The sequence below is a fragment of the Musa acuminata genome, chromosome BXJ3-7, assembly GCF_036884655.1.
Source record: "Musa acuminata AAA Group cultivar baxijiao chromosome BXJ3-7, Cavendish_Baxijiao_AAA, whole genome shotgun sequence".
Taxonomy (NCBI): domain Eukaryota; kingdom Viridiplantae; phylum Streptophyta; class Magnoliopsida; order Zingiberales; family Musaceae; genus Musa; species Musa acuminata.
In genome coordinates, this window is record NC_088355.1 from 616,770 (window position 1) to 628,049 (window position 11,280).

Here is an 11,280-nt window from a genome sequence, read left to right on the forward strand (position 1 = left end):
TAACATTAGCGCTAGAAAGAGGGCCACGAGCAATTATAAGGATATTTAGTCCCATATTAGTTGACGAATAGAAGAACCAAAGCTTATAAGTCCGTCGGATCACTGATACAATTTTTTTTTTGCTAAATCTCTTCGTTTTTGCTCCCAAAAGATTGCCATATATATTATAGACCTTCCATATCAATATATCAGTGTATGTTTAATTGGTGATTATAAGATTGGCAAGTCATTATGAGAAGAATTTTTCTAAGTATAAAAAATATGGTTATGTTGCTCTCATGTAAAAAACTTTAATGTTAGAATCGAAATAAATCAAATAATAATATATAAATAGCACATCTTTCGATGTCATTTAAAAAATCTTTATTTGATTTACAAATGTGTTATCGTCAAATCTAAAAATATAATGATGTGGATCACCGAGAACTAAATCTATAATCTTCATTTCTAATGTTTCAGTTTCTTTAGTAATTATCATGTAATTATCAAAGTGGTGATAAGGTTCTCGACACTTACTGTTTCTATATTTTATTTTTAATCACCAAATGTTTTATCTCAATATGCTTGAAACTATTAGATACTTATCATTCAGAGAATAAAACTACAGGAGTATTATTACAAAATATCTTTAATGATCTATAATTGAGTTGACCACACTAAGTTTTGAAATAAAATTTTGTAATCATAATGCTTGATTTATAGTTTCAAAATATGTTACAAATTCAACTTTCATTATTGATGATGTAATAAATAATTACTTTATATTTTTTAAAAAATTATCCCTTTAGCTAATATGAATATTAATCCTAAGCTATGGATGTAATTTGTAAAATCAATATACCAATATACCATTACATCAAGCTAATCTGAGTTTTTTTATGTGAGCATATAGTATTTTGTTATTTTCTTTGCTTATTTTTGTAGTGTCTGATTGTCAGAACTAAAACTAGTATGTCAGCACTATATATATATATATAGTATGATTCTCTTATGGTACTGAGGCCTTAAGTATGATTTTAATTTGAGAGTAGTGCATAAAATAATTAATGTCCTAATTTGAGGTACTTAGAATTTTTTATTTTCTAAAAAGGAGTTCAATTCGAGTTAATTAACCCCCTTAGGGATATGATTATGCTATAGCTTTTTGACATATTTTAAAAGATTTTCATAGGGTTCAACGAGATTTAGAATTGAGTAAATACCATCTTTGTACACGAGGTTTATAAGTTCAGATAGTCACAACCTAGTTTCAACATAATAGAATAGATATTAGTAATTAAATTACGAGGATAGTTTAGCTTCCAAATTATTCTATTTTAAGCTAAAATTTAATATGTTTTTAGTTTTATATATTTTTATATTTTTATAAAATTTCATAATAATTCAAGATCATTTGGACAGTTAAAATAATCAAATAAAATTTTTTCACAAAATCATGCGATAGTTTGATTGATACTAACTAATTCATTTTTTATTAGAGTGAATTATCAAAAAATTAATGATGAAATTTAGATGAATTTTTAGGTTAAGTAAAATTTATTTTATAAGGGATTATTAAATTTTTCTATGAATTATTACTATGAATTACTATAAATCAATAATTTGAGAGACAATATTTCTTAATTAAGACATACGATGATCCCATGCTCTCAAAATTTAATATATATATATATATATATTGCTCCCTAGCATATTCGATTATTAAGGGGTCTGATCAATCATAGCATATTTGTTCTTAATTTTAATTATAAGAGGTGAGATCAAGTCTAGCACCAAATTAGTGTTTGAATCCAATCATACCTCTCTGCCGATCTAGCATTATAGAGATGATGATACAGCCAATTTATCGAGGATACAAAATGAATCTAAAAATGGACCGTTCTCGAAAACGCTTGCTTCACCAGAAATAATATATAGGAAAAGAAAACATGAGGAACAGTAAATGTTGCAGCAAGATGAAGCTATTTATTCTCATCACCATTAACAAAGCCTCACAAGATAAACGAAAGCCAATGATTTGTCGATCTGCTTCAGTTTATTAGTGGAGACTCGATGAAACTAAGGACACTTGTCTTCTATCATCCATCATATATGTATAAATATGTAATAATCCATACATAACTATTGTCTTCATAATTAAGAGCCAACCTGAAGTGATAACACAGAGCACATGCCATTACCATATTACTAGTCTCACGTACCAATATGCTGCAGCGAAGGGAAGATAACGTTCGATGTAATACATACGGACTACATACTGCACAGAAGGGGGGAAACGCGTGAAGGCAGCAAACGCTCAGCAGTAGGCGACGCACCGCTTCTTGCAGTCGATGGTGCACCCTCCACCACCGCCGCCGCCTCCGTAGCCCTTGCCGGACCGGCTGAAGGAGGAGAAACACTTCGCGGGGCACGTCACCCGCTTCTTGTAGCAGGGACCCTTGTCGGAGCACACGACGGAGGGCCGCACCACCCCGCCGCGCGCGTGCCCGCCGGAGGGACCGCCGAAGCCCGCGCCCCACCCGCCACCGAACCCGGGGACGTTGAACCCGCCGCCGGGGCCAAAGAACCCGCCCGGATCGGAGCCGAACCCAGGGATGCCCGCTCCGCCACCGCCGCCGCCACCGTGGCCCTTGCCCTTGGCTAGCTCCGCGTCCAGGTCGCGTGCAGCAGAGCAGAACGTGGCGGCGGCAGCGAGGAAGAGAAGGGAGAAGAGAAGGCTAGTTTTCTTCATGGTTCACACACACACTCTCTCTCTCTCTCTCGGCTTTTCTACTATATATTTGTGGTTTTAGCTTGGCTATGGAATCTGATACGGGAGTTCATGTTCTAGAGTAGAAAGCGATGGTTTATAGTGGGGGAGAGAGAGAGAGAGAGAGAGAGAGAGAGAGAGAATGTTGAATGCGCATTCGAAGGAAGAACTGTTGTTGACATTGACAAAGATCTACTATGGTTCAGACATGTAAATCTATCTCACAATGGCATTACTTTGTCTTTAATATTATAAGTATATATATTGCAATTTTTAAAGATATATATATATATATATATATAAGTACTATAATTTTAATAGGGAGCAACCACTTAAGCTTGATTATTTTTGTGTCCCACTGATCACAGAGATTATCTTATAAATCTTTTATGGTACACTGCAAACCTACTATTCCTTTCCCCCACACGCCCTCCCTATGAATAAAACAACTGATTGGCAATCTACTATTCCTCTCACTTTATGTATGTGCATGCGAATCTAGAAAGTAGATCGACCATTGTTTTGTTGAAAGCAAGCACCCAATGGTACTTGAAGGAGCTCGGTGTCACACAATCTATGTGCTGTTCGACAAGAACCGGTTAGTCAAAGTTATATGGCTTAAGCTTATTAGGCTTATAGATTAAGCCTAATCTATAAGCTTAAGCTTGTGTGATAGGTATCTGAATGAACTCAATTTATGTGCTGTTCTACAAGAACCGGTATCACACAATCTATGTTCTGTTCTACAAGAACCGGTATCACACAATCTATGTGCTGTTCTACAAGAACCGGTATCACACAATTTAGTCCACAGCCTAATTAATCTCGATATATAGGTATGTGGATGAACTCAATAGCTTAAGCTTATTAGGCTGTGGACTAAATTCAATATATAGTCGGTTGACTCTTCTAGTCGTTAGTAACGTAAGATTATTATTTAATCATCTATGAAATATTATCCTAACAATTAATTTATTATCATGAATAAGCGACCATTAAATAATTTTCATAATATTTTTTACGTACAATATAAATAATAAAATTATATTGGTTGATTTTTTTTCTCGTGTAATTTGGCCAACCATGCCAAGCAGTAATCCTCTCCCTCTTCCTCTTCCTCTTCCTCTTCCTCGAGTGGAGAGACAACTTTGTCTACTTTCTTTCTAATTTGTTGACTTACTTTTTTTCCTTTGGATTCCATGTAAAATATAGACCTCATCTCCAAGTGTTTGTCAAAAAGACACATCCAATCTTGCAATGCTTTTGTGATGCCTTTCTTTCTTCTTGAATTGTGGTGGTTGGGAATCAACCACCCACATCTAATTCCAGGCTGCCACACCTTGCTGTATCCCACCCATTCTCACTTCACAAGTGGATGACAGAAAGAGGGACACAGATTAAAGGTGTTCACATTCTTGCCAGGACTAGTTGATCACTGGTCTCATAAATGCATCATGATCCCCTCTTCCTATCCATCCCAATTAAGATCTATATCTGCCCAAAGAAAAATGAATATAATTGCACCCTTTTTTTTGGTATATTACATTGCCATCCATGTAGTATTTGTTTCATTTTTTTCGTGGTTCTGCTGCTACATGCAATGCTCAAGGCTGGTTTATGAGGGAGGATAACAAATTGGACAACACTGATTCAAGCAGCAGATAGGAAGGATCATGGAATGCTTTTAACACATTTGTTGCCTTATAATTGTGATAGTATGAATATTAGCAAATTGTAAGAGGAATTCTTAAGTAGAGCAGATAGGTCTATAACTTTGTGTTTCATTGCCAAACCCAAGGGAAACTTTTCGGAGATGTTCGATCTTCTCATGTCGTAAGGAATATAAATGAAAGTACCAGATAGAGAATATAACTTCGTGTTTCATTACCGTCCATCGGTTTGATGTTTGCTTTTCCTTCTCCACTAAGCCTGAAAGTGCTGATGGAGTCATTCTCTCTGCTTCCACAGATGGCCTTGTCTGATGGACCTGACAAATAGATTTGCAGCCCAATCCTATGCCTTAACACATCTCAACAAAGTTCTTATACTTACGGAGGGTCGATGCCTATATCTTTGGTATCTGGTGTAAAGCTCAAGATACGCTGAGGCACTACGCCCTCGCAGACTGCGGTTCTTTGCTTGGTCGACACATGAAGGCATCCTCCATACTGTGGTAATGCAGAAGATATCAGTGATCACATCCTTGCTGCATGTCTACTTGCAGTTTTTTATTGGCTGGTCTGCGCTGCTCTCCATGCGGGAGGCGCAGAGCCCTGACAGAATGCAGCATGGCGAGGTTGGCTTCTTCTTGGATGGGATCTTTTGCCTGGAGAAGCTTATCGTCTTCGGCTATTAAGAGATTTCACGTGTTTAGCAGATATGCATGTGAGATGTAGTAGTATTCGATGCGTGTGTATGTATATTTTGAACCCGTCGACCTCTACTTTTGCTGTCCTTTCCACCTCGATCTCTGTAAGCTTAGCTGCCCTCTTTCCTCCGACGAATTATAAAACCGAGCACTATTGGGGACGGCACGATGACCGGAACAAGTCCTCGACGTTGACGAAGTCAAACCTCGAGGGTGCAGCAACGGTGTCTCGGCCACGCGACCAACCACGGAAAGGTCTCTTTCCGTTGGATGTAAGCCATGGGTCCCGCGAACAATAAGCCACCTGTCGCGTCCATGTTGAACTCCTCCTTGTGAGGGACCCACGGCGACGTCATCGATGCCCGTCAACTGGGTACGATTTTAGAGCAGAGGAAGAAGCACCGAAGTCGCGTCGCTGCAGCTATTAATGGCTGTTCTCGCCGCTTCGGTTGAGCCATTCACTATTACAAGTAAACATCCACTCCTGTTCAATGTCCTCATTCCCTCTTCTTCTCGGTAGCTCTTTGAGATGGCTGGTTCTAGGACGAAATGCATCGACTTCCTCCTCAGTATCCTTCTGCTAACCCTAGTTTTGAGTCAGTATCTTCTGCACATGTTGTAAGATTTAGACTGATTCTTCGGTGACTGGTTGAAACATTGGCGAGTTTTGTGGGTGTCAGATGATGTTGGAAAGGCATCAGCCAAAGCTGAAGATGATGGAAGAGGGCGAGAGCTCGAGGAATATTCCATTCGCCGCCTGACAGGGTCATGGACCCAAAGCTGGAGGAGGCTGTATCTTCCACCACCGCCTGCCGGAAACACGTTCAAGGCACAAGTTGTCCCTTCGCCCCCTCCGCCGTCGCTTGAACGGAGGCCAGAAGCGCCACCACCTTCAGCTATGGCATGATGAGCGCCCACTCTGACTCTGATATGTTCATCAGCCTCGTTGCACTCCTGCACAATCCTCTTTTGGACAAATAGACATGGATGCATGCATGTTTCATAAGTGATTCTAAAGCATCATAGCAGCCAAGTAGATGCTCTAAATCACTCTTTCCTCATGATAATATCACGATACTAAGCTTTCGTCTACAAGTTGGCTCCTCTTTCGTGCTGGGATTCTTGATTTGACTTATATAAATTTCAAGAGTATCCCAAGAAATTCTTCCATGGATATTTCTCATGCTGCAAACGTTTCGCTTTTACAAGACTATGACCTCGACGGAAAAAGAAATCTAGGTTTCAGTACTATAAGGCACGCATAGTCAAAAATAATTAGGTGCCGGTCCTTTTCTTGCTCGTCACAACATGGTTGTCACATCGCTTTCAGCGCCATTAGATACATGTTGAATCAGACTGTCTTCCATCGACATGCTTCACAAGTTGTCCATTCCCTACAGGAATTTTGAAGGTGACAATTCACCGAACTCTGTTTTGAGTCACTTGTTTTTATTCCCTTTCTCTTCCTGAAGTATATAATGCATGCCATATTGAAGACTTCAATCGTCGTACTCAACCTTGGTTGTCGACTTATGAAGGAGGAAAGATTTTGGCAGCTCGTCTGGTCAAGTGATTGGAGGTGTTGGTGATTGGGATGGATCTTTCCATTCCAGCATTTTAATCGTCTTACTCTTAAGGAAGCACTCTTTTGGACCGAATTCTTGATGTTAAAGAATAATGTATCCTTCCAATTCGTTCGATGATCTTTTGATCTTACAAAGATCATCTGATGCACCTACATAATTAGGCTCACAGAATAATTGCCATTCTGGATTTCATGAATATATACATCAGCCAAAGTACATGAACCTACTTCTTTTACTCATCATCTGATTTATCTGAATTGAAATTTAGTTAACACCATACAATTAGGTTCAGCATAGATGCTTATAAACAGCATGACATACCTAATTATATGCAAACAGGAGGAGAAAAGAATCAGGTCCTCATTTTAGAAACGAAAGAAAGCTCCTCTGAAGACATTATTTTCTTCAGTGACATGTATCTGTTGCAAGGGTTTCTAATAATAATAATAATAATAAAGAGAGTAAAAGAGTGAAGTATTCAGCATCCCATGTTTATCTTGCTTTCGTAAACATCAAACACCTGTCCCTTCTCGCTCTAGAAGAGTGGAGATTCCATGGAAAACGTGGAGTATGCCTTCGAAGGATGCTTAAAGATAAACTACTGTTCCTATAATAAACTCACCTAAAGGACAGCAGATTGATCCAACGTGCTTCGGATCGGTACTTTTCGTTCATGTCTCCTTCCCTCTAGTACTGCAATGGCAGCTAGTTTACAGTGCTCCGTTTTGCAACGGTGTGGTTGGCATGCCTTCTAGCAGGGAAAAGAGAGGCCTCGGTACCGAAAGCAAGTTCTTTCTAATCCTCAGAAACTAAAGCAAATCGTTTCGGTGATGTCCTCGCATCTTTCATGTTGATCTCGTGTGAGTAATGGAATCTTTCTGTGTTAATTATGAGACTTCTTCTTGTGTAGCTTTATGGTGTCCCTGCGAGGTGCAGTTTTCAGGTTAAGATAAAAGTTGGAATCGACTCATTTTCTTTTACTTTTTTTTTTGGTGAATGAATTAAGATAAATATATAGGAATATTAGGCAATTTTATTCGGCTTAATTCACTCCTGGGTTTGATGATAACTATCATGAGTTTTGGATGACAGACGACGCATGAGAGGGCGATCTCTGCAGTACACCTTGTGCAGCAACAATCGCTCTCTCTCTCTCTCTCTCCCCGTCAGTAGCTCTTTGGAGTATAAAGAGGACTTGAGAACCTAGCTTCATCAGTGAGGGGACAAGAAGCACCATAGGTAGATTAGAAAATGTGTAGAAGGATTAGTGCACGGGTTTGTCCAAATAATTGCTAAACGAAGTGTTCATGTTGCTGGCGAAACATAGTCGTCGGATGATCTATAGATCATTTTGGAAAATAGAAAGATATTAGAGTAACATAAGCAAGCTTACTTTCTCGGCTATTACGTAGTCAAAATTTGGTGCTTATGCCTTACTTAGCCGTCGGTCGAATCCGAGCCCTTCTTACCCAAGACTCACGAATCACGACGCGCTAAAACCTTCCTTTCCCCATGACCCACTGTGCGCATCATGACATGCGAATGACACCCGCATCAGTACTCAGCCCCACCCACCGCCCACCACGTCACATTCCCTGCACCAATCCTCTGGGTCACCTTCCTTTTGGCCTTTTAAATCTCGACCCACGCATCTGCCTTTCTTCCCTTTTCTCGCTCGTTCTCTCTCTCCTCTCCTCTTGCTGCTGTTGTTAGCACCCGTCGGTTGCCGAGATCACGATGGTGCCGCTCGTAAACCAAGCGTCCGTGCTCGTCGGCTTCAGGCCATCGTGGTCTGGTCCAGCGGAGCCCGAGCAGAACCTATCGGCCGTCTCCCCGGACGAGCGGCGGCGGCTCCGCCGCATGATCTCCAACCGCGAGTCCGCCCGCCGCTCCCGAGCGCGGAAGCAACGCCACCTAGAGGAACTCCGCGGCCAGGCGGGCCGACTCCGGTCCCAGAACCACGAGCTAGCGGACCGCCTCGGCGGCCTCGCTCGCCGCTGTCTCCTTCTCCGACAGGACAACGACCGCCTCCGCGCCGAGGCCTCCGCCCTGTGCCGGCGGCTCGCGGATCTCCGCCGCGAGGTGGCCCTCTGCCAGTTTCACCGCCTGGTTGCGCCGCCTCCTCTCGGCGCCCACCACGAGCTAGCTTGGGCATCGTTGATTGTCTAAGCCGTACGATGAAGCATTTGCATGAGGAGCCGGCATCGATTTCCCGGTTCTTTTTCTTCTTCAGTGGCTAGCAGAGGGCGATGTCTTCCCTTCTCAAGGAACGATGAGAGTTGCTTCCACTAAATTTAATTTACTTCATCCTCCTCCTCCTCCTGTTCCTAGAAATCAAATCATATCGCCATTAAGCCGAAGTGAAACTCCAAAATCACATCACGAGTGGACCGGCGACGTACTTGACGAACTTTCTTTTTTCTTTTTTTTTAATGCTGGAAGTCAACGACGGGGCCCGCATCGACGAGCACAACTTACTCTCACGCCGGAGGTGGATGGTGCCGTAACGAGGTAGAGCGGCTTCCCGTTGGCTAAACGACGTGGGTCCCACATCAACTGTAGCCTCGCATGGCCCCGCATGAACGAAGCCCACCTCACTCTTTCGCCGCAGTGGCTGATCCCCGTGCCACCCGACGCAGCAGAGCGGCCTCCCCGGCCGGGAAGGCCATCCCCGCGTTGGGTGGTGGTTGATCATACGTCATGGCGGACAATAATTAATCAGTTCTATCTGGTGATATAATAATAATAATAATAATAATAATAATAATAATAATAATAATAATAAATTATTACTGAATGGATTGCTTCACAATCCAACTTTGGTTTTTTGTTGATCGGCCATCGCAATTGCCACGTCGAAAGAAGAGGAGCATGCCAAATTGTAAATTGAGCTACTCGGCACCATGTTTGTCTTCGATGGTGGTGAAAGCAATGTCCATTTTCCACTTGAAGTCGACATTTTTGGCAGTTTAGAGACCAGTCTAGCTTATTGATGTGATTAAAGTTGGGGTTCTGATATGAATCCCCCTTCTCGTTCCCATTTCATGGCTCCTATCGTAGCATAAGTCGCAACAGTTCCGATGACTCGATTAACCCACCGTCGTTTAACCGATCATCTCACTTGAATCTAGTAGTATTTTCACTCATTAAAAAATAACATAATATATAATATTCTTCGATATGAGAATGAATGAATGATGACGTGTGGAAGATTATTGATACATCATCAATGCGATCGACTTATTATCCTCCCTGAGCCAAGTCGATGGCATGGAATCAGACGTGTCAGTGCAACATAACACTCTCTTTCGGATGACCTGTTGTGAAGCCAACAATGAATGAATGCCGAGTCTGAAGGATAGATATTAAGTTGATGGCAAGAAATCAGACGTGTCACAGATTGATTCGGTCGAACTTTGTGTTACCAGATGACCCGTCAAAGATTAATGTGTGAAAATAATTCGGTGATGTATTATTCACTGCAGGTTTACATCAGCAAGTGTTTTGCTGTCTCTGTGCATCAAAAAGTGGCTTCTTTTGCTACACTCGCTTCTTGCTGAAGTTGTTCTTTCTGCTTCCAATGATAGTTCTTGTTGCTTGTCTCGAAAAAGAACCATTTAATTCACAAGTGTTCCAACATGTATCAGAAGAGAAGTTCCTCTTGTCCAAGCTTTGAAGTCTTTAGCAAGTTGTGGGAAAAAAAGAAAGATCATCTTTTTGACATAAGAGCAGAGTCCATCTTAATGAGATCTCCTTGATCTATTATTATACTTTTGCAATCCATTAAGATTTCTATATCCTGTTTTCTCTATATTCTATTTCCTCAAGTCGAACCGCATTTGAATACAATCTTCAAGAAGCCTGGTGGTTGGGCAGTGACACACACAAAAGTCAATTGCCATCTTCCATGGCTAGACTCGAACAAGTAATACACAACAATCCACATGGTTTTTGGATGTTGGTGTTAACAATGGTTCTTTCGTTTTCTGATCTATCTATACAGAATATAATTCCCAAAAGAATTCCTGGATGTGTATATATATATATATATGTGTGAGCTATAATTTCCATATTTCTGGTGGATGATCAAATAAGATACCGCTACCTAATGGCGGTGGCATAGCCCAGCTATGTTTGAGGGGACAAAGCAATTAACTTTCTAGCATTAATTAGCTAATGGGTTTTGCTTCTAATAATAGTTCTTGTGGAACTGAGATGGTCTGCTTGGTGGTGGCCACGTTGTCAAACTTGTAGATACGCAAAAGCTTCGAGAAGCCAAGCAGCACAGGTATATGCTATGAGAAATGTTGCTATCAGAAGCAACTTCAACTCAACAATCATCATTGCCCTTCAATATCCGATGAGCAGCTATATACCTGAGCATGTCAATGGTGAATCCACTGTGAACTCATGAAAAGAAGCTCGACTTGACAAAGAAAGATATCTCACGACTTTCATCATGCAGAGGTTTTGATCTATCATGACTTCCGGAAACTTTGTTCTTGCAAGTACAGATTCAGGGTATCCTTGGATGATCAATATGTTGGCCGCTTTAGGGTCGTGTTGTATCCCAAGTA

General features: G+C 41.1%; 2 protein-coding genes and 1 long non-coding RNA gene across 3 annotated transcripts; 2 read left to right on the forward strand and 1 right to left on the reverse strand.

Annotated features, from left to right (window-relative positions):
• Positions 1-2,053: 2,053 nt before the first annotated feature.
• LOC103990987 (putative glycine-rich cell wall structural protein 1) lies at positions 2,054-2,830 on the reverse strand. The gene has a single exon (XM_009410319.3). The coding sequence runs from the start codon at positions 2,729-2,731 to the stop codon at positions 2,297-2,299; it is 435 nt and encodes a 144-aa protein (XP_009408594.2). The 5' UTR covers positions 2,732-2,830; the 3' UTR covers positions 2,054-2,296.
• A 2,368-nt stretch (positions 2,831-5,198) lies between these two features.
• On the forward strand, positions 5,199-6,212 carry LOC135642058 (uncharacterized). The gene is made up of 2 exons (XR_010497860.1): positions 5,199-5,713; positions 5,798-6,212. It is a non-coding gene; the product is annotated as an uncharacterized LOC135642058 (long non-coding RNA).
• A 2,137-nt stretch (positions 6,213-8,349) lies between these two features.
• Positions 8,350-9,124, forward strand: LOC135642201 (ocs element-binding factor 1-like). The gene has a single exon (XM_065158138.1). The coding sequence runs from the start codon at positions 8,441-8,443 to the stop codon at positions 8,870-8,872; it is 432 nt and encodes a 143-aa protein (XP_065014210.1). The 5' UTR covers positions 8,350-8,440; the 3' UTR covers positions 8,873-9,124.
• Positions 9,125-11,280: the final 2,156 nt, after the last annotated feature.

What these genes read in the sequence shown, in the direction of transcription:
- LOC135642201 (XM_065158138.1), top strand. Translation starts at nt 8,441, where the DNA reads ATGGTGCCGCTCGTAAACCAAGCGTCCGTGCTCGTCGGCTTCAGGCCA.
- LOC103990987 (XM_009410319.3), bottom strand. Translation starts at nt 2,731, where the DNA reads ATGAAGAAAACTAGCCTTCTCTTCTCCCTTCTCTTCCTCGCTGCCGCC.